The sequence below is a fragment of the Colius striatus genome, chromosome 1, assembly GCF_028858725.1.
Source record: "Colius striatus isolate bColStr4 chromosome 1, bColStr4.1.hap1, whole genome shotgun sequence".
In the NCBI taxonomy this organism is placed as follows: Eukaryota; Metazoa; Chordata; class Aves; order Coliiformes; family Coliidae; genus Colius; species Colius striatus.
In genome coordinates this window covers 59926194-59950033 of record NC_084759.1, presented here as the reverse complement: position 1 = coordinate 59950033, position 23840 = coordinate 59926194, and the positions used below count along the sequence as shown (strand labels likewise).

At 40.6% G+C, this 23840-nt stretch overlaps 1 protein-coding gene across 2 annotated transcripts in view; it reads right to left on the bottom strand.

Annotated features, from left to right (window-relative positions):
* Positions 1–9880: 9880 nt before the first annotated feature.
* The window catches only part of ARHGEF7 (Rho guanine nucleotide exchange factor 7), a 124349-nt gene continuing 110389 nt past the window's right edge, over positions 9881–23840 (bottom strand). For both annotated transcript variants that reach the window (XM_061996819.1, XM_061996825.1), the window contains exons 19-21: positions 16379–16478; positions 15679–15733; positions 9881–12907 (exon numbers count right to left, since the gene is read on the bottom strand). In XM_061996819.1, the coding sequence (XP_061852803.1) occupies positions 12785–12907; positions 15679–15733; positions 16379–16478 (278 nt within the window). In that variant the 3' untranslated portion in view covers positions 9881–12784. The remainder of the gene's footprint in view (positions 12908–15678; positions 15734–16378; positions 16479–23840) is intronic.

Below are 23840 nucleotides of genomic sequence, written 5' to 3'. Positions count from 1 at the left end.
TCCCTTCCTTGGGCACTTACATTAAAGTTCCTATTTAGTTCCTGCTTTATTTTACTCTGTAAAACGTCCTTATTTACACCTTCTCCATGGGCACCTCCTCTTCCCACCACTGCTCCTATGTGGGCTGTAGTGAGATGAAGTAATTCTGACACTGGTTAGTGAATGTCCACCCTTGGAGTCACCTCTTAACTGAAGGCATTTGCAGAGCCATAGGTAAATTGCACTTGAGAGGGTGCAAGTATCCAAGTACAAATTCAGCTCTGTTTAGAGAGCTCACTCGGGCTCAGCACTCTCAGGCATCAGTATGAGACCCACGTTTCATTGTCTGCTCCGGACACAAACACAGCATTGGGATAAATATAAATGAGAGACAAGGGGCTAGCAAACCTCGACTCCCTCAGCCTGTACTCCCACATCATGGCTGTGCACAGCTTTTATTAGGATTGTTCTTTGTCCAAACGTAATACAGTATTTATCACAAGCTCCTATGGATCTAGTTTTCTTTTTCTAGAAAGTTGCCTATACTGAAAAATGCATCGTATGGGATTATTCATCAAACCACACAATCTCCTTACTATATAAAGTCTCATATACCAAACAAAGGTAAATTAGGTTTTGGTACGGTGTTCTGTATTTGTTTATCGTGTCTCAAAATCTCATAAGTTGCCCCAGATTTCAGAAGCACTCATCTTTTGCCAAATCTCTTCCCCTATCTTCTATTTTTCTGACAAGTATGGGACTGAATTGTCTTTACCACAGTTTAAAGTAGCAGCACGTCTCATTCACAATGTGTGCAATTTTGCAGTGAAGGGTTACAGCATTGACTGCTTACATTTCTCAGAATTATCTCTCATCAAATGTGCTTTTTTTTCTAGCCCTAAAGACAGGTGTGTCTTCCCCTTCTTGTGGCCTCACATAACAGAAGTACGTTATTTATCCTTCATACTCTAAACATGTAAATCCAAAGCAAATCTTTTCATCCAAAGCAGTTTGCTTTCTACATCACAACTTGTGAAATGACAAGGTGTCACATCTATCACTATTTCAAATGCAAATGATCTGAAATAACTCACTTTGGGTCATGTTCCAAAACCTGTCAGGAAATAAAGTTCACAGGGCTGTTAGTCATTGTGTTCCAGGTACACTTTAACACTCTCTTCAGTCTTACTACCCCAGTTTCAGCAGAGAGAAAAATACCTGTCCAACAGTCTCAGCTACAGCAAATTGCTATGTTCAGCATACCAACTTGTGTCCCTCAAGTATTTCCTTTTTGTGCTTTTCACCTATACAGGTAACGCATCAGAGATGAATCTCTCACAAAACGGAGACTAAGGAAAAAAAGTTGTTATCCAGGAGGGTTTGGGTGGTTTTTTTGCTTCATATAACTTTTCATTTGTATCTCAGCTTAACATGGACAATCATGTTGGTTTCACATTCATTTAGTAAAACTAATTTTAAATGTTATTCTTTAAATAACTGCAGTAGCACATCAGAATAATCCCCTAGCAATTCCCTATAGGTTATGACCCCAGGACAGCATCTAAGCAGGCAGGGGGAGTGCTTGGTTCAGACCAGGGGGTTTCATGGACAGGTGAAGAAGAATCAGGTTCAAGAAAATCAGATCTGATCAGGGCTGCCTGAGAAGTGGCCCTTGAAAAGCCATTGAGCTGGAGGAAGATTGCCCAGGACATCAGCCAGCACAAAACCCACGAGCTCTGTGCAGTCGAGAGCTCTTAAAGGGAGAAAGGGTCAGAGAAGAGAAACAGACTTCAAGCCATGAGCAGGAGGGACAAAGCACCAAAGAATCATAGAATAATGCACTACAGTTGGAAAAGACCTTTAAGATGCTCGAGTCCAACCACTAACCTCACACTGCCAAGCTCATCACTAAGCTTAGTCATATCCCTCAGCAACTTATCTATGCATCTGCTGAATATCTCTGGCTCTCCCAGGACAGTGACTCCACAACCTTCCTGAGCAGCCTGTTCCAATGCTTAACAAACCTCTCAGTAAAAGAGTTTCTCCTGATGTCCAATCTAAACCTCCCCTGGCGCATGTCTGTGACGAGTCCACGGAGTTGAGTTTTGGTGAGCAAGTTCAGTTTTGCTGTAGCCACCTTTGCTCAATTTGCAGACAATATCTGTAAGTCAGTGGGTTTCCCTTAATCGGTATTCGTCAATTTTTTAATATGTGGACCTGCTTTAGCAGGCATGTTGGACTAGATGATCTCTAAAGGTCCCTTCTAACCCCTACCAGTCTCTGATTCTATGAAAAATCACTTCCTTTTAAAGCCAGTTCACATCTGACCATGAACTGCATTACTTCACACTGAATAGAGAGACAGAAGTCTAGCAATGCCATTCCAAAATCGTTGGGCAGCTGTTCTAAAAACAGAGCTTGGCAACTAAACAAGCCAAGTGTTACTGGCTTCATGAATGGGTTTGTAGTAAAACTGCAAATATGCAGGTAACTTTATGGCTGCCCATGGGCACAGTCTCCAGCAGCTGGTCAGCTTCAGCTGTGCCAGGCAGCAGCCACTGCCACATAGGCACCCATATCCGAGCACCCCAGAAAACAGCCACTTTTGATGCAGTCCAGCTCCTTCATGTTATTTGCAGTTGTTTCAAGAGTGACAAGCAATCACATCTTTCATTACGAGTCACTGCACACTGTTTTCACATTGCTTTCTTGAGGTACCTACAGAAACTGCAAAATCACTTGGCCAGCTCCTCTGCTTCCCATAATCCCTCCCAATCTGAACAGTTTTTGAACCTCCTGGTGAACTTCAATCACGTTAGACAAAGTGAATTCTTGAATTTCTTATAAGCCAGTGCTTGTTAGACCCAAAACCCCCGTAAATGATTCTCCATAAATCAGGATAAAAACAGATTCTACCTCATTAAAGCCCATCATGGAGCACTTCCAAATGCTGCAAGACACAGCAAAGCAAGAGGCAGAACAGCCTCCAGAACAGCACATTTTTGTCTAGGAACCAAGTAATAGCTCACTGAGTATTTTTATGATGTGCACAGTCACTGCCTGCAAAACGCATTAATGCACAGAGTAAACTACATCACTACTTTCTAACCTTACTGGGAAAGCTTCCCTGTGGACAGCTTGAAGATCTGGCCAGAACACTGATACTCAGTGTATGGTCAATGAACTAAAAGGGAACTAAAGGTGACTTAAAGGGAAATGCCGGGCCTTTGGCTGAAAGGAAGCTGTGAGGAAGCAGGCTAAAGAAAAGTTTGTCATGGTGCATGTCTGCTGTCTTTCTTCGAAATGCTATGAAAAGGAGTCTCTTGAAAGCCATGGGTTCACCTGGAAACAAAGGGGAAATGGACAAGGAGAAATCTAATGTGGCTGAGAAAACAAGAAGACCTAGCAGATCAATGCCTGGCTCTGCAACTGATGTCAGTGGCAGAATTTTGTGGTTTTTAATCAGGGGTCAGTATACACACCACCAGGCCTGCTGGCAACAGACACGGTGCACCTTTCTCAAGAAAGAAAAAGAATTCTAGAGAAACTGCTCATAGCTTGAATGGCCATACTCTTCACTATGTAAAAATCTGGATGGATGTCCAGGCCCAGAGACTGCTGGTGACTAAAATGAAACCCAGCTGGCAGCCAGTCACCAGTGCTGTTCCTCAGGGCTCAGTGTTGGGGCCTGTTCTGTTTAACATCTCTATCAATGGTCTGGATGAGAGGAACAAGTGCTACCCCCGTAAGTTTGCAGATGACATGAAGCTGGGTGATGAGTAGATCTGCTTGAAGACAGGAAAGCTCTTCAGAGGGCCCTGGACAGGCTGGAGTGATGGACTGAGGCCAGTCGTGTGAGGTTCAAGTCCAAGTGCCAGGTCCTGCACTTGTGGCACAACAATCCCATGCAACGCTACGGGTTTGAGGATGAGTGGTTGGAAAGCTGACTTGCACAAAAGGACCTGGGGGTGTTAATCAACAGCCAATTGAACATGAGCCAGCAGTGTGCCCAGGTGGCCAAGAAGGCCAATGACATCCTCATTTCTACCAACAATAGTGTGGCCAGCAGGGCCAAGGAAGTGATTGTCCCTCTGTACTCTGCACTGGTGAGGCCACACATCAAATACTGTGTTCATTTCTGGACCACTCACTGCAAGAAGGACACTAAGGTGCTGGAGCGTGTCCAGAGACAAGCAATGAAGCTGGTGAAGACTCTGGAGAATAAGTCTGATGAGGAGCAGCTGAGGGAGCTGAGGCTGTTTAGTCTGGAAGAAGCTGAAGAGAGACATGATCACTCCCTACCACTACCTGAAGGGAGTCTATAGCAAGATAGGGGTCAGTCTCTTCTCCCAAGTAACAACACAAGCGACAAGGGGAAGTGGGCTCAAGTGGCATGAGGAGAGGTTTAGATTGGATATGAGGGAAAAATTCTTCACTGAAAGGGTTTTCAGGCATTGGAAGAGGCTGTCCAGGGAAACATCAGAGTTACCAGGCCTAGAAGTATTTAAAAACACATAGATGTGGCACCGAGAGATGTGGCTTAGTGTTGGATTGGATAGTGGTAGGTTTATGGCTGAATTCAATGATCCTAAGGGTCTTTCCCAACCTAAATGATTCTGTGTTTCTATGATATCCCAACTGCACTGTCACAAATGACAACTGATAACAAAGGCAAAAGGTTTTATCAGATGCTGCTTAGAGTCATCTCAAGGAGGTCTAGAGGTCATACTGAACAAGATCAATTTGTTTTCTGTTAAGTCTAAAGCATAAAAAGGGGCCATGGTGTGTAGAAAAGATTCTTTGGCAGAATCTAAGACACAGGCAAGGAATGCAAAAGCATCTTAAGCTGCTACTTGCTGTTCATAATTCTGAAATGTCTTGGTGCTCTGGAAAGGCTAGAAGATGTGCTTTTATTATTCCATAGTCCTAGTGAAGACAGTCAGTGAGACAGCCAGCAGGTATACAGAATCAGGTCTGAATGCTGAAGCAGAAATCCTTCTGAAGATCTGGTGGTCAGCGTAGGGTCACTTTCCTGAACTTGTATTTTCAGGTACTTAGCTTCAACTGGAAGGTAGGCACCGTACTCCCTCTCTATCACCAGGAAAGTGCACCTTGCACTCTGCTCTTCCCAGCGCAGGCAGAATTGTCCTGTATCTTAAATTCCCAGCAGAAATCTTGATCGGTTAAGTATATAGTAATGAGAGCATACTCCCTGTGGGAGCTGGTAAGGCCAGCTCTGTAGCACTGAATGGTTTTCAGTTCCTCTAAACCTCTGCCTGCCTTCAAGTAAGGCCTGAGCGCAATGAGCTAGTGATCACGGCCCAACTCCTTGCTTCATTTTTCCTCACAATCATAGAATGGCCTGATCCTGCATTATCTCCACATTGCATTGTGCTGAAAAACCCCTGTGATGCTGAATGTAAAACATGTAATGATAAAAATCACACATGCTGCAGGGAAGTGCTAAAGAACCCCATACAAATCCCTCCCCCCATGGCTAGGTCAAATGCTGCATGAACACTTTCAACTGGGACTGTCTACTTTTGTTTTACAGGACAAAAGGTTAATAGACTCTTATTTCCTCCAGTCAGTTTTCAAACACATGAAAGAACAAATATTACCAAATTTAGAGAAACTATGAGTAGTTTCTGACAAAGCAGAAGCTAACACAGTCCCCTGCTGGAAACCCACTGTAAAAACAAGCTGTTTCTGCATTGCTGTGTACAGCAAACACAAGAACTATCATAGGTTGATTGACAGGGAAGAGCTGCCTAACCAAACCCGAGCAATGCACTGCCTAAAAGATAAATTGTTTGGGGAATCCCACCAGGCCTACATATAACATCAGACTGGACATTAAGAAAAGGTTCTTCATTGAGAAGATGGTCAGTCACTGAAACTGGCTGCCTGGGGCAGTGGTCACAGCCCCAAGCCTGTCAAGAGTTCAAGAGCACCTGGATTGATGTCCTTAGACATATGATTTAGTTTTAGGTAGTCCTGAGAGGGGCAGGGAGCTGGCCTCGATGATCCTTATGGGTCTTTTCCAACCTGAGATATTAAATGATTATTTGATACCCTGGGTGTCACACACAGCACACCCACATTCTTGTGACTAGTATGTAGCAACAGCTAAAATCTTTATCAGTCCCCACTGCCTTTTAGATGTCAAACTAAAACCACCCTCATCATCAGACTCTCTGCTTACACAGAGGAGCATCTGAAGGATGTGGTGACACATGCACAGAGCCTTACGTGTCCAGGCTTGTTAGCACGGCCCTGTGAACTGGAAAGCCAGCAGATACGCCTGCAGGTGTACATGGCACAGCCAGGCAAATAGAGGACGGGAGACTGCTCTTCAGGCAAAAGCTCTGCCATGCATAAAGGACAGCCCATGCACATTTAATAAAGGAAGGGAATGAAATCAGTGAGAATGTTCAGAACTAATGGGAGCATCTGAGCAAATTTTGGACTAGGATCTGCACTATGTCCCTACAGTGACACACATTTAACTGTCACAGTAACTCACTGAACGGTAGCTCTCATTTCCTTACAACTCAAGAATTAGATTTGGGCCTGAACAGTGTCTTACAGATAGCCACTCAAATTAATGAAAAGCTCAGGAGGATAAATTAGGTCCAAATCCAGACTCATCTTTCCCAAGTGCAGAGCATAAAAGGTGAGATGGGGCAAGCCTGCACCCCTTTGCCAGATTAAAAAGTATGCCTTGCAGGGCAAATTCATCTAAAATTTCATCTCAGTGTTTCTCCAAAGTGTAAACTCTGCATTTCTGGGGCCCTTCAGCACCAGCACTGTAGGACTTGAGGCATACATAGAGATACACACACATTTCACCCACATCTCCTCTGTTTTAAGCCTCTTACTCTCATAATTAACAGTTGTTTCATGCTCCTTCCTTTCACTTCTCTTGACCTATCCAAGCAAGCAAAGGTGTCCACTGCATGTGGTTATCAGCAGTTTCTGCACCCAAATTTCTGAGCCTACTACATGTCGCAGCTCCAGCAGAAGGTAAATTAGATACCCCTTAGACAAGGAGAAGCACTCAGAACAATGTTGAGCCTCTCAGCCAAAACGGCAGTGCCCTAAGGAAAACATATTTAAGAGTGTAGCAGCGAGGAAAACACGTGAGAAAAAGCCCTATGAACACTCCACTCAGAGGACAACAAGGAGCTCTAGGTACTCTGCAGCCCATGGTGATGGCAGATTGTTGCCATGCAGCCTGTGGAGGTCCATGCCAGAGCACATATCCACACTGCAGCCAGTGGAGGACCTCATGCTGGAGCAGGTGCCCTGAAGGAGGTTGCAGCCCACAGAGACCTCACATCAGGCAGGCTCCTGGCAGGACCTGGAGCCTAAGGGGAATCCACTTTAGAGGAGACTGCTGGGCTGCATGCCATGGGCAGGAACCACACTGGAGCAGGTAGATCATGAAGAGAAATGAACAGGAAAGATGAACTGTTATGCAAAGAGCACAACTCCCATCCCCTATACCTTTGCAGTGCTTGGTGGGAAGAGGGAAAGATGGGGACATAAAAAATACAGGAGTGAAGTTCAGCCTGGAAAAAGAAGTGGGGTAGGGGAAAGCTAGCTTATTTTTTCTCTTTGTTCCTCACCCTCCAATGCAATTTTTAGACAGCTATAAATTAGTGCCTTTTGTCCCAACTCACAAGCTTTTCCATCTTATTCCCTCCCCCATCTGCTGATGAGGAAGAGGAGTAAGACAGCACCTGGGTGCGAGTCTGGCTTCCAGCCAGGGTCAATCCACCACACTAAACACCCAAAAATCCCCAAAACACTTCATGTGACCAGTAAATGACAATTTCGAATTGTGGGAAAGACCTGTCTTTGTGGTTATGAAACAAAAGAAAAACTGGAAAGCTTGAGAGTTCTTCCTACAAAAGTTATAAAATGGTACAAGTGCTCTGTTAAGTATCCATCCTTGCCGAACTAACCTGGAACACATATATTATTTCACGTGTCTAAACTCTGTTACTAACCTCTTCAAATGTCTCATCCAAAACCTGAAACCATCTTTTCAAACAATTACTCCCTGCACTTTGTAGTGGTTTTGCCTGGGCCAGGTTTTTTGGTAGCGGGGAGGTACAGGGGTGGCTTCTTTAAACAAAGAGCTGTCAGAAGCTTCCCCTGTAGCTGATAGGGCCAGGGCCAGTAAGCTCTAAGATGGGCCAAATGGCTGACCCAGGCTTGGCCAATTAGTGATGGAGGTAACACCTCTGTGAATAACGTATTTGAGAAGCTGCTGCACAGTTGCTAAACTGCAACAGCAACAGGGAGTGAGAATGTGAAAACATCTCCACAGAAACCAAGGTCAGTGGAGAAGAAGGGGCAGGGGGGTGCTGAAAGAAAGACTGTCCTGTGACCTGCGGTGAGGACCATGGTGAGGCAGCTGTGCCACTGCAGTCCATGGAGGTCACCGAGGAGCAGAGACCCACTAGCAGCCCGTGGAGGACCCCACGCCGGAGCAGGTGGGTGCCTGAAGGAGGCTGTGACTCTGTGGGAAGCCCACCCTGGAGCAAGTTCCTGGCAGGACCTGGGAGCCTGTGGCGAGAGAGGAGCCTATGACAGTGTAGGTTTGCTCTCAGGACTTGTGATCCTGTGAGGGACTCAGGCTGGAGAAGTTGGTGCCTGAAGGACTGTTCTCTTGGTGGGAGAACACCAACCTCACACCCAACCCACATTGGGGCAGGGTGTGAGGAGCTGCCCCCATGGTAGGCCCCACGCCAGAGCAGTTTGTAGCCCATGGGAAGGACTCACACTAGAGAAGCTCATGAAGGTCTGTCTCCTGTGGTAGGGACCCCACACTGTAGCAGTGCTAAGTGGGACGAGGCCTCCCGCTGAGAGGCAGCAGCGGCAAAGTCCATCTGTAACGAACTAACCACAACTCCCAACCCCCATGCCGCAGGACAGGGGGAAGGAAGGAGAGTCCTGGGAAGACGGAGGGGTGGGGGAGGTTTTTTAAGATTCTATTTCTCATCTCCCTGTCCTTATGGTTTATTAATAAATCAAACCTTTTTCTCCCCAAGTTGAGTCTGTTTTGCCTGTGACGCTAACTGCTGAGCTATCTGTCCATCCTTATCTTGACACAAGAAACCGCTCACTGTATTTCTCTCTCTCTCCGGTCCGCTTTAAGAGAAGTGATATTACAACTTAGTGGGCACCTGGCATCCAGCCACAGCTTAACCACCACAACTTCCCTTCAACCATCCCATCAACCTGCATAAAGCAATAGCAATGATGTTCCTAGCACAAAAATAAATCATCCCCCTCCCCTATTTCAGGCAGCACCAACCAAGTAATGTGTTTAGGATAGGCGCCTCAAAAATTCCAGGTCTAGTCAGATAAATCATGCACGTAGACAAGTATTTTACTATATTCATGCAGCAATTTCATCTTCCAGTGCTTCTTGCTTTCTACTCTTTCATTAGCTTCTGTCGTTGATCTCCTTCATCTCTTACATTACCCCAGCAGGTCCAATTGCCAAAGAAAGTGAAAATTCCTCAATGCAAGACAGTTAAGATCCTCCTCACTGCTCTAAACAATCCTCGCTTTGTTTTGTTTTCCAGGCATCGATTTGCTAATATAAAACACCATGAAAAAGCCCTTTCAAGATGGTATATCAACTATTAAATAACAGGTTATTGATACAAAAGGCAAAAAAAAAAAAGAGTCATTTTCCTTCATCTCATGGCTCACATATTAGATGAAATGTAACACTTCATAGTGTAGGGGGAAAATCATGGTTTAATTACAACAATGTAGCATAAACACTTTAGTAGTCGACACCAGGATATATTATTGTGATGGCTAAACTAAACTTGAGCTCTCCACAGATACTGTAAACAGACACTCTAAAGTCTCTAAATGATTGGCATTATGAAGGTTTATACAAAGGCGGTCAGTTGTTCAGTCTTTAAGATGTCATGACACGGCGAGACAAACACGCATACATCAGTAAGTACAGAGAAATGTTATGCTACATTTTGGACAGTTCAGTACTGAAAGTGCTTCACATCTATAGGACAAGAAATGGCTTCATCTCCTCATCCCTAAATGATGAGAGCAAAGACATAACCCTTTAATAGGTTAAATAAACAGTGCCCCATTTATCCATGCTTATATAAAGTTTCCAACAATTCAGAAGGTCTGTGGTGAAATTTACAATCTATATACAATATAAGAAATTGTCGAAGAAAAAAGGTTCAGGTACTCCTTGGTTCTCAGAAGCCTGAAGTTTACTCTCTGCACTACAGACAAAAGCTACCTACAATATTAGGTGGAGGTTTTTTTCCTTTTCTGTAAAAATGAGTCATCCCAATCGACCTCAAACAAAATCAGTCCCTAAGTCCTGGCCATATTTAACAACTGCTTAATCCCAGCATTTAAGGCATGTTCATTAGACATCAGTGTAGGGGTACGGTCAGAAATGATGATCATCACAGGTATTGAGAGTCAGCAAATTTACATAGCAACGTCACTCCTCACAAGATCATGTAAAACAAGTCGTTACGGTGGAAGTTGTTCCTGAGTTAAAGTTTGCTATGCTAATATTAATATTTTCCTTTTACATACTTCTTCCTCTGGAATGTCCTTTCACATATGCTCAACTGAAAATTCAAATTCACTCTGAAAACAGCCTGAATGTCAGAAAAGAAAAATGTTAGCAAAATTCTAACGATATCAGCATTCCCAAATCTAAATTTAGCGCCAAGATGCTATTTATTGATTTGCAGGTTTAGTATCACTGAGCTTTTAGCAAGAGTCTTTTCAAAATACAAAGATAAATACAAATTCCATCTTTTGTGCAACTGCAAGAGATTTTGGTATCAAGAATTATCATGGATTTAAAGTCCTGTAAAGATACATAACTCCGATACCGCAGTCATTTTTAGTTTTCTGATCCAGTCTCCTCCTTTAGAATTAAAGGAAGACACTTTTAAATTGTAGGAGCACAAATTAAAACACCTACAAACACGTTCTCCTTTTTAAATCAGGCAATTAATTGTCTATCCAGATTCTTAAATACCCATTCCCACAGAATTGTTTCTCAAGTACTGCATCATTGACATTCCTTCCTATTTAAAAACAGAGCTGCTCTTGGCTGAGGAAAAGTGGATAGCTTTAAAAACAGAGTTTTCATTAGATTCCAAATGTGCATCACAATTCTTGCCACCCTCATCATCCTGTCTCCGACTCATTAAAGTTCATATAAACATTTGCTCAAGTCCAAGCATCAAATTCAACAGGAGTTACAGGGCGTCAGACAAGCAGGACGACAAAAGGTGTGACTCATGTCTGTGCTATACCTGCCCTTCTGACTGTTAGCTGAAGAAAACCCCCTCAGAAAATCGCACTGGCTGGAGTTTAATCCAAAACCTGCTGAAATCAATGAAACACTCACAGTGAGCTTTAATGGGATTAGTATTTTAAGTGCTCCAACTGAAGCTCACTGTTTGCAGTGATGTAGCATCTCCTATTTTAAGTACAAGGCAAGATTGCAGTAACTTCACCCATCAGACTAGGGAATAAACGCTTGTTTATGGATTTTCAAATCTGTCAGCAGTGCAAATTATGAATTACAGTATGATTTTAAAAGAAAAATCTTACTTCCGGATTTGTTCCATTTAAATCCTAGTAGGACAGAAACCAGCGACATGCTGAGAAAAGAGGGTGGGAAAGGAATGACTGCTTCCACAGCCTGGGAATTCCAAACAGAGAGTCTTACATAGTGGTATAAAAACAAAGCTCCAAATGAAGTTTGCCCTAGCCCATGTGTCCTATGCACAAAGGTTAGCTAAAATTTCATTGTGGTGACCACAAAATATAAATAGCAACAATTTATTCACAAAATCCTGGATTAGATTGTTTTTGTAGGTTTTTTCTTTTTTACTTTAACAAGATGTATGATCTATTAAATTATCAGCCAGCTGTTTGAGCACAACAATAGAAAATGTAGTACATAAACACCTAAAAAATCACAGTCAAAAAAAGCAGGCAAGTACATCAGTCTTTCGGTGGCCAAAGCACAACACATTAGTCTGCCAAACGAGTGTACGTGAACGTAAATCACGGGCATTAGTTTCGTTAAAAGTTGCTTCTACTGCCAATAAACAGTTTTCTGTCTCTTAATACTGTTCTTAAAGAATTGTAAACTGCTTAAAAATGTATGCACAGACATAAATAACGGTGAAGGATTTAAATAGTGGTCAACAGGAGAAAATTTGCATGTGTGATGAGTGGGTAATTCGGAACAGATCCGTAATTATCCACAAAGAACTCTGACCTTTCTTAGGTAAGACAGTACTGCCGTCACTGCTAACGCTTGTGACTGTTAGAGTAACAAGAGAAACAAAAAAAGAAAACATATCAGTCCTGATACATCGATCACATATGCATTCAAAATTACAGATATTTACAAGAAAAATATATATTTAATTAAAAAGCCACTGAAGAAACATGGACTTTTAGTCAGGTGCCGCACTTTCTGCAAAATGAGGTAATTTAGATGCAAACAAATTAAGTTTAGTGAAAGTTCAGGATCCACGGTCTCCACACAAAGTACAGATTGCTTCAGTAAATGGCTTGACTTTTTCTATATGTTCAGAGCAAGAAATCACTAGATCCAGTTAAATCCTGTTTTGTAGTGCTCTTGATGCAACACTGACTAATGTCAGAAGGCTTCCCAGCTCAGTTCTACAACTGGTCTTTCAATAGAAAGAAAAAGGAAGGGGGAAAAAAAAAGGAAAAAAAAAAAAAAAAAGAAAAGTGGTTATAAGTTGGTTTCATCCCAAGATGGATCATTCATGTTCTTTAGAACTTTTCTAACAAGCTTCTCCAAGTCCTTGCGAGCTCTTTGTTCTTCTTCTAACGACTTCTTCATCTTTTTGTTGTCCTGTTTAAGAGAGATAGAAATATTACTGGTTTGTTTGTTGGGTTTTTTTCAGTAACGGATCTCTTCTGACCACACATACACTGTCAATTACAAATTCTGAACCCCTCTTCCCAGTAAGACTGCTGTCAGCATTCAAAAGCAAACCTTCCCACTAAAATTTCACAAGTTATACATAGTTATTTCACACAAAAGCCACTAAATGCAAATTGAGCATTTCTTATTTATACTTGGGGGTCCTTTATAATGCAAGTGCTCGCAACAGATGGCCAGTAATCTCAAATTCTTCTCATCAATGAAGAGCAGAACCTATTTGTTGTTAATGAAGAAGGGCAATGGAGCAATAAGTAGAACAAATATCCCCTCCTTCCAAGAACCTCCTGTGATTACAACCAGTTTCACTACCTAAGAAAAGCTTCTTAAAACTTCATGCAAATTAACTTGTTTCATTGTAAAAGTAAATAGTGGAAAGGAGCATCTTTGAAAACCACCATAGAATCACAGAATTATGTTCTCTGGAAAGCGTTTTACGACTAAATTTTAAACCAGAAGGATGACTACCAGCATTCTAAGAGGAGTTTGAATTTCAAGGAACACCAACACTCTGCATGGATATTAATGAGTGAGTCAGTTCTTGATATTTAGCACCATCAATTAACACTGAAATACTATGAACAGGAGGCCCGTAAGGATGTCACTGACCAAACCACAGTAATGCTTACATTGTTTAATCCTCTACAGGCCAAGGTGATGCTGGAAAGAAGCTGGAATACAAAAAGTTCCATTTAAACATAAGGAAAAGCTATTTTCCTGAGAGGGAGCCCTGGCACAGACTGCCCACAGGAAGGGTGTAGAGTCTCCTTCTCTCAAGGCTTTCAAAACCCACCTAGATGTGTTCCTCTGTGACCTATTCAAGGTGAATCTGATTTAACAGGGGAGTCAGACTAGATCATCTCTGAACGTCCCTTCCAACCTCTACCACTCTATGATTCTATGAACAGCAGGGAAGCAATCAGAAGACAAGACAACATTCTATCAAGGCCCCAAGACAAGAAGGTCTGCAATCCAGGGGTCCCACTGGATTCCCATGAGCTGTCATTTAAAGATATTTCTAGAAACAGGCTGGGATCAACAGTTGCCACCTCATAAGTCCACTCCCTCCTCAAGCCTGTTGAGAAACTCAGAAATGTCATTATTTTCTGGTAGATACAGACTTAACTTCTTTTATTTATTCATCTACTCCCAGTTCAGGACTGTACAATTCAAGTGCAGTGCCTGTGGAGCAACAGCTACAAATAATCCCATGGAAGCAGCAACGGGAGGGATCCCACTTTGTGTGGTAACTCTCACCAACAGGCAGGCTGGTGCCTACACCAACCAGTGCACTACATACTTCCAGAAAGGCCATACCCACAAAGCCCTTGGTCACTTGGGACCTTCCCAGCTCGGAGATTATTTCTGCCACTTCTCCAGTTGGCAACATCACAGCAGTAGATCGATAAATGTTTCAAAGCAGAGAGTCCCGATATAGTAAATCAAATTAAGCTCAGGATTTAATAGTTCTTGGCTTTGGAAGATACAAGATTCTGAAGAGAACAGCAAGCTGTTGCTCAAAGTCCGGGAGAAGGTGACTTTTTTTGTTTAGAGTCACACAGAGATCTACCTTCAGGGCCCCAGTGAGAACCTTTGTAGAAACGCAGTTAGGGCACTGGAATGGGAGTGTGTTGTGATTGCTGCTTGCATTAAATGAACTGTATTTTTAAAAAGACTACCAAGCTTGCATCGTGCTTCATATGTCAAAACCTGCAGGATCTAAGACATTAACTGTCCTACTTCAAGGAAAATGCGTGACGCCCTTAGAAAGACCAGGCATGCTTACAGATGGGCAAAGTATTTGGATTCATGTTTATAGCCCAAAGCCTGAAATAATTTGAATACAAATCCATTTTACATTAACACAGGAGATTTTTATCCAGCTTCCTGAGTTAGAACTGTCAAGGTCAGTTAGCAAATTCACACATTGGAGAGTGAGGATAATTTCAATGCTTTTTTGCCTACACAGTAAGCAATGACTACAGGCAGAAACACTAACACAGTTTAAACAGGTTTTGTCCTGAAAAGAAAAAAGATATTTTTAAACATCTCATTTTGGATACTTAAGTAAGATTAAATCATCAGCTGCGACTTCCATCCCAGAAAACTCAGGTGAGCCTTTGCACAATTCACAGCAGAACGCTATGTTAACCTGAAGCCTAAAAGAAGACCACAAGATAGCAGTGAAAAGGACTGTTGTCTCTGAGAATGAAGAGGTTTTAAGAACTGATTCAAAAGAGGTGTTCAGGCTACTGAAAGACTGTTAATAAAGGCCTACATAGATCCATACGTCTATACTACTAAAAATTCCACACTGGAGAGTAAATACTATTTCACGGTCTCTATAAGCTTATTTTGCTAGTGACACGTCAGAACTAAATTTGCTTAAGGCTTTAAACACTTCACAAGTTGCAATATCCAAAAATAAATGAAACACGGCTGAGTAAGTCACCTCAGAGACAGGATACTTAACACCATTCTCAAAAGTTGCTGCTCCAAGGACTGATGACAACTACGGAGGATGCTTTTTGTCAAATCAGTAGGTTTTACTTCTTTTTAAAAAGTGAGTTTTCAAAATTCAAATTCATTCCTGTCAAAGTGAAGCAACTTAAAAGCTGTGTTTATTTTTCTAATAAGCTTTCCATTGTCCACGTTCCTATAAAAGTAATCGAATTACCAACCTGTCTTAACTCCTGTACTTCATCCTTTAATGCGTATACTGTGTCAACAAGGCTTCTAAAATGAAAAGAGATGATGATCTGTTACAATGGTTTTCACAAATCCATGTCTAAATCTATTATTAGACAAAACTGTTACATTTAATTGCATTAAACAAAAAAAAAAATACCCCAACATAGATCTTTTCAAACTTCTGTTAATAAAGTTGTCACTCATCCCGATTTATATTCAGTAAGGCAAGAACCTTGCTACCAGCTTCTGGGACAGGACACACCCTCTCAAGCACATACGGACCTATAGTGGTTTTTGTATTACAGCTTTATGCGACAGAACTATTGTTTCATTTCGAACACACACCCTTCTGAAAGCACAGAATGACACCACACACCAACTAGAAAAATGGCATCAATTTAATATTGAAATGTTCCGGCACTCGGGAAAATTATTTACAAGTGAAACATACTGCTTTTTGGCATGGAAGGAGTAAGTTGCATAGCATGTACGAAGAAACCAAACTTCAAATGCTTATAAGCATTTAAATGAAGGTCAATTGCACTTAAAAGGACTAGCAGCACACTCCAAACAGTTCTGTCCCTTACTAAAAATATACTAGGCACAATCTACTGTAACGGGAGATGGAAGGACAGACGAAAAGTATACGCTTTACTGGTTTAATCCATCATTCATTAAATGTTCTCTTACTTCTCTTCTATAACAGTCTGACCATTACTTTTAGTTTCTTCTACAATAATTTTTTCTTCTTCTGGAAGCAGGACTTGAGGAGCTGATTCTTTACGGGAACCTGTTGTAAAAATAAATTACAAAATGAGCAACTCGCAAATATTGCCGGGGCATTTTAAAGATTATTATTTCATTCATTGCAATACCATTTCTCCCTTCCCTCCACACATACACACACATTACTGACACACTTTTTACATTTGAAGCCACAGCCTTACAACAATAAAAAATTGTCTGGCGTTCCTATCCTGCTGTTGACATAACTCCCGTTGTCACTGATGGGGATGCTACGCAGTTCAACAGATGGTGCACCATTCCATCATCAGTAAAAGCTACACAAATTCACCATAGCCGACTCAGAGATAGATGTGTTTAAGTAAGAGCAATTTAAGCCTCAAGGACAGATTCTGATCTCACACTGACGCAAATGTAAGAAATAATTCCACTTTAAACCAATTACTCCATCAGTAAGGAGCACAATATTGGTATCAAATGATACAGTGATGGAAGAAAAAAAACAACAAAAATCCCTTTTCCCTGGAACACTGTGAATAGCACAATTGCATGTATGCACACATAGATATAGATATATATATATACATGCACTTACAGAGTTTTTTAGTTCTGTAATATATTCCTTCCAAATTAAATACATTGCATTTAAGAAACGTTTTTAAAAGCACTTAGTGGTTTGACAGTAACTCAAAGCACTCCAACATCTTCAAAACATTTTCCACAACTGTCACAATTTATAACATCAAGATAATACATATGGATGGATTCTAAAAAAGTAGCTCTGAATAGAAAGATCTACAGCTCGGAGATGTGCATCATTTATACGCACATGAAGTACGTATTCTAGAAATGTCATTTAATCTGGCTTCAACAATTGTGTTTTCTTAAAGAAGGTATGCGAATAAAATGCTTAGGCATTTGTTCAGAATTCAAACAGAACAGATAGTTATTAAAGTTCCTTCATGTTTTAACCACGACATCAGTTTCAATAAACAAGGTACACTTGCCTACCAATTCATTGTAATGAACTTTCATTAACCAGGAATGTCTAGTACAGTTTTGAACTGATAACTACAGGGTGCACGTCTGACAGGAGAAATTGCTTAGGTCTTGCCAAACAGTTGATTTGTGGTTAACAGTGCTTTTCTTTTACAGCTTATGATGAAATACATAACCTCAACATACAAACAAAGAAAAAGAAAGAAATCAAGCTCATTCAAAAAATGCTAAAGTTTCCTAACAGCTGCAGTCTTGAGTTCTGAACAATGAGTTTGTGGGGCCTGTAGTTTAGCAGCACTTATTAAGCTATTTATACTACATTAGCAAACAACAACAAACAGCCTTTAATGAAGAAAAGTTTCCTTAAGCTATGACTAAGATCTATCAGTCTGTCTATCTGTCAAAGTTTTATGTGATAATGGTAACTGCAGATTTGAGAACAGAATCTCGTCCTTGAAAGCTGTAAGTTCTCCATCTCACAGAATGAAGAGATCTTTTAATGGTTAATACCCTTCCACTCTAACTTATTTCCCAGGGAAGGAATAACTTATAAAACAAGCACACCTAAACTCTGTATGGAGCTCAACGACATTTCCCTGCTTGTGCTGTCAATCTCAATTGTAAAAAGCTATCTTATGCTTGTGTTAATTGGTTACTGCTCTGTTTTGTTAGCCCAGGAGTTGAATACTATTTTATGAACTAGTAGGCAGCAGCTGCTACCAAGTAACTACATTTTGGGTCTCTGTACCAGTATGGAGTACTTCAGCCCAGCACATGCTGAGGGAGACACTGACCAAAGGGAGAGAACTGCCAGATGTTCTGACCAAATGGAGCAGTGCATTCTTTTTATCTCTGTATAGAGCTGCATCCTGTTGCCTTTACCTGGTCAGAGTAACATGGGTCCTGGCAAAGTAGAAATAGCATGGAGTAGACAGCTTTAATTAAAAAAAAAAAAAGTCTCATCTGTACAGTTACATACACATATGCATGTAAAACAGATGTCTACACCAGCACTGATGTACGTATACCATAGCACAGTAAACAATACCGAGGCATAGAATGCAGTTTCATTAAAAACGCCATGTTCACTAACATGATACACACAAGGAGACCACACAGTGCACAGAGACACACACACACACATCATGATGTAAGACTGATGGTGTGAACACTGACCTTCCACAAAACATTAATTACCATGGAACTCAGGACATCACAAGTTTCACATTTGCCTTCATTGCTCGAATACCCTCAATCATGTAGATTTTGTACTTGTATCTCAGAACCCTCACTGCTCTTACAGCTTGTACTTACACAAAAGAAACCCACTATCACCTTTATCTTGGCTGGCTCTTCGATTTTTGGTAGGGTTTTTTGTTTGTTGTGGATTTTTTTTCCTCCCTAAACCCTGTACGCACTTGCTACATATCAAAGGTACAAACGCACATGACATCTCCCCTGCAACAAAGGATGCTGTCATTAAATTAGTAGGTGCACGGTACCAAACAATGTGTCAAGCTCTACAGGTAAAACAAAGCCATTCCACTGTCCTGCTTTTCTGCACCATTTATGACAGAAGCTTTCTGCTTTTTTTCTTTAAGACACATTTTCTGGCAATTATACATCTAGAAAGAACTTCAGGTAAAGTGACCTCATTACTGGCACTGAGCAATATTCCCTAAATTGCACCTTGTGCCTCTACCCAGGTTCCTTCTGTCTATACTCTCATTTCTCTCTAGAACTTTACAAGCTACAGTTTTAGGATATGAAGAGGGGGGTTGTGTGCTAGCACAGTGGGTATTTCATCCAGAGTTGTACTAAAAGGATCGTCCGGGAAGTTCCTGCAGTTTTAACAATGCCAAGTACCTCTTTCAGAATTCCACATTTTCATGAAGTAGGGCAGAAGAATCTAAAGTTACTTCAGTTTGCCATATCTGCCATTTCTCAATCGTAAGCATCCAAGTTTCAGGCCGAATTTTATTACAAGATGCTACTCAGTCTCATTCCAAGCCAAAGAGGCCTAAAGGCCTAAACTGACCTCCAACAACTTCAGCCCCAAATCACTTTGAGACAATACAACCAAAAGTACCATTTCCTGAAATAAACACAGAAATAAAATAAAAATACGGGCACACCCACCCTTCCCCTCCCCCCAGGCTTTGCAAAACAGGGTTTCATTTTGGGTTTTTTTTTCATTTCATGGAGAATACTGGTGGAAGTAAGGTGAAGAAGAAAGGACATCTGGCAAACCCAGACAACTACTTTAAGATTAGCAAACAAATGTTAAGGCAGAGTAAACTGCCATAACTTTGCAATGGGGAACTTTTAAATCCAGGGTCTTGGAAGAATGATCCCACTGTTAGAAATCTGTTGCATATTTAAGGTAAAACAACAGACCACTATTCTCAAGATCCAACTATGTTTCCATCAATTAACTTACATCAAGAAAATAACGGTATCCATTCCATGTTACTATCTCCAAGTCCTAAAGTGGAGAACAAAGAATTACTATGCTTTTTGCCAATACCATACCCTGAACCATAGGTTTAGCAAACTTAGCCTCCAGATCAAAGCATTTAACAATGCAGCCCACGAGGCATTCAGACCAGCGCTAGAGACCTCAGCAATACTCACTACCCATGTGATGCAGCACCTGAGACACAAGGATAGACCTGTGGGTAACTGCCCTCTGCATTTAGTCTTCATTGTCTGACCCCTTTTCCAGACAAACCAGCACAGTTCTCAGTATGTCTGGAACCAAGGAAAGCTGAAACCTGTTTGGATATTTATGTGACTGAAAGACCTCATGATAATAGTTCACTTTATACCCATCCAAAATCTGTAGAACATGACTCCTAGCCCTGCAGTACAAGCCTAACACCAAACCAGTAGGAAAGTAGAGTGCAAACTGAATGCCATAGAGGTTCTCAGTGACAACTGTTTGCAAGCAAAACCGCACAGCCTCACTCTTTTACTCATTCTCCTCCACAGAGAGTGTGATATCATAAAGCACAGCTGATAGGGTACTATGCTGGTTCCTGACAGGAAAAAAAACAAACACCTCTCTTCAGTCCATCAAGAACACGGTTACTTGCTCCAGCTGGACATTTGGAGAAAGCTCAACCTAGGTACTTGCACAGTGATACTATACAATGAGTTTGCCTTCTTCCAGTGACTACGAGGGTCCCAATTTAAGCTACGGAAGTTAACAGTGTGGTGATGGTAGCTAATTTAAGAAATGTATGGGATAACTTGAAGGACAACAGCAATAATTCTGTTGCACAGCTTTGAAGTATCGCTGCTTTCTTCACTTTTTCATATCTTTATTGCAATCAAGAGGTAGGGAGTAAAATAAGGCACAATAAACATCAAAAATTAGAAAAAATACTTGTTAACACACAATTTTGGTTTTCACCAACTTTACTAGTCATAACCTAAAAAGCTCTTTGCAATTACTTGCCTTCAAAGACCAAAGTCTGACCTGTCACTGAAAAAGAAGTATGTGGATTCACAACTGGTTAGATCTACCATTAACCACCAGTATGTACAGACGTGTAAACTTCCTGGAGAAGCAAGTGTTAAGACAAAAAATAAGAATTACTTGTAATTTAAAACATTCAGTGTTTCATTGGATTAGTTACATTAAAGATGTTAAAGCAGATGAGGATATCTGTCAAATTAACCTTTTCTTTCTTAAAGAATCTTCGATGAGGTCCTAATATGAAGAATCCTAAAAAAAAAAAAAAAAAGTGCTCCCAGACTCCATGTGTGTTGAGATTAAGGCACTGTGTTCATGCTACAGATCTGCCAAAGTCAAAAGCAAACCCTTTAACATCTTTGGACAGGTAACAACAAATCAGAATCCAAACATTAGGCCAAACTTAAGTTCAATGTATAAAACAGATCCTTATTTGCAAATTCTTTGGAGTAACACAGAACGGTTGCACATGAAGTTCTCTGTGTTTTGATTTTTAACTACTAGGGATACACAAGTAGGAAAAAGCCTCATGCAACTCAGATGACAGATCTATGTAGTTTACAACAGAATGTTCTGATGAGTAAAATGAAAATCATTAGAGGACTGAAACACATGTGTGTTAGTCACGTAAGAACAGAATGAAGGGTCTGAAGGACAGATACACCACCCGAAGAAGTGGGATATTTCTAAGACAACATTTATGAAGAGCCATCTCACTAAACTTCCTGTATTTCACTAACCAATACAAAACATTCCAGTCAGAGCAGCTGTAAAGCTGAAACTCCAGTGGCTACAATCATAGCAAAGAAAAATGTTATGACCTTTTAAGAGAAGGTGGCAATTACTTAGTTTATTCTGATGTAAACATTTTAGTATGTGTATTAGGTTACTGCTTTATTTAAATTCACTCAAATACTAGCATATTTTAAGTAGAAACACTAAAGATAACTCTTGTTTTAAAGAGGAAAAAAACCGCTGTAATATTAGATCTTGAAAATATGTAAGGTTGTAGAAACCAACATCGCATTCGTAAAATTTCTCACTGGTAGCAGGATCTGCAGAAATCGGTTTTAGATTGTTCCAATAATTCAGTCCATGCTGTTGCTGAGAACACACCAATCAAAAAAGTGAAAAAGAAGAAAAGAAATCCAAATGCATAGGAGAGGAGGCAACAGAAGAACATTCTATAGAAAATAATGTCAGAATAGCTACTTTTTTTTTCAAAAGAAGATACAGAAGGATACATACTTCACATGACATTGAATTTCCTGTAATTGTCTACTACATTAAACAAAAGATTGTACACTTCTGTCAAAAAAAAACCCCTCTTTTACTTCAGCATCGGATTCCTCTGGGAAGAAAGGAGGGAGAGGAAGGAGGCATGGGGATGAAGAGGAAAGAATCGTTAAGTTACAAGTTACGCTCTCCTTTCCCCCTACGTAATAATTAAACATTAAAGTCACAGTCTAGCAAATGCAAAATTTATTTCAACTGTACATAACAGATGTCCTTTTCATATAAAACAAAACACTTAGTTGATATATGCAACCACAAACAATATGCATACTGTACAGTACAATGCAACATTCAGATATACATCCATTTTGTATTTTCAAAAGGCAGTCACCTACTGAAGATGGCTTCTCCCATTCACAAATGAAGTGCACAATATATATTATTTTTTTTCCTATGTTTTACGTCACTATATACACATTACTGTGTTTTGGCAAGATTATGCAAAACACCCAATTAATATTGGTCAGTTTCAATTTATGGCAAATACTGATTTATGGAAACACTGCATAAGCCATGTGAAGAGGGGCTGACAATGGCTTGAACCTACCTTCCAATTCAGATTCTCCATCCTTCCACTGTATTTGTAACTGTACACATATAATTTACAGAATTGTGTAAACATAAGGTACTATTATTACCATGACTAGAAGTTCCACAAAAATAGAAACACTGAACCTTTGGACTGAATACCACCATTTCCACATTTGCCTTTTTTTTTTTTAAGCATTTTGCATTAATACTCCAGTTCACAACAGTTCATGGTCTGTAACACTGAAGACACAGAATGATTTTAAATGTGCAGTGATGGTAATATGAGGATACAGAATATGAGAGATTCTTATTATGATAAGAATTAATGACTTAAATGCTACAATAATTAATGGTGGTAAACCGTCAAAGCTTTGGTGCATAGAAAGTCAATAAAATCTCCGGATCTGGATAACAAAACATTCTGTGAGATAAGGAAAGTTCAACAACTGTATTACAAACTCATATTTACACTATATAACATGAAACAGACATAAAGGAATTATCATTTATCCAATGCAGAAAACATTATTCAACTAGAACACCACAGTTTAAGAAACAGGAAAAAAAACCCCAAACAATCCATACTTTCCATATATGTTAAAAACACAAAAAACTGACTGAAAGGAAGAGGGGAGTGAAGTAGGTTACAAATGCGCTGTGGAATGGTATGGAGCACACGTACTTATCTCATTTCTCTAAGCAACACTCCTCCACTTTGCAAAAAAGTTCAATAAACACAAGTTCCTGGTCATTATGTTCATATACTAGTAGCAGTAAAATGTAATCCTGCAAACGCTCCTTGGTAAGCACTGCTGCTTTTGTTAGTCACATTTCTGAATGCCAGCAACAATGAGTGAGGACAAAGCAGGTGATCAAACAAGACTGAACGCAGGTCTGCAAACGTGAACTGCTTTGAAATAGCTTCTCCACGCTGATCACCACCTGGAATCATGCATGTCTACCAACTGCTAACTTTTTGACCACGTAACCAGCAGAGAGGTACTGATTCTCTTTTAAAAGGCATGCTCAAGTTCCTGGGCAGCAGTTTATTGCACCGTGGCTATTCTGAATTTGTTCAGTTTGTTTACAGAGTAAGACCCGAAA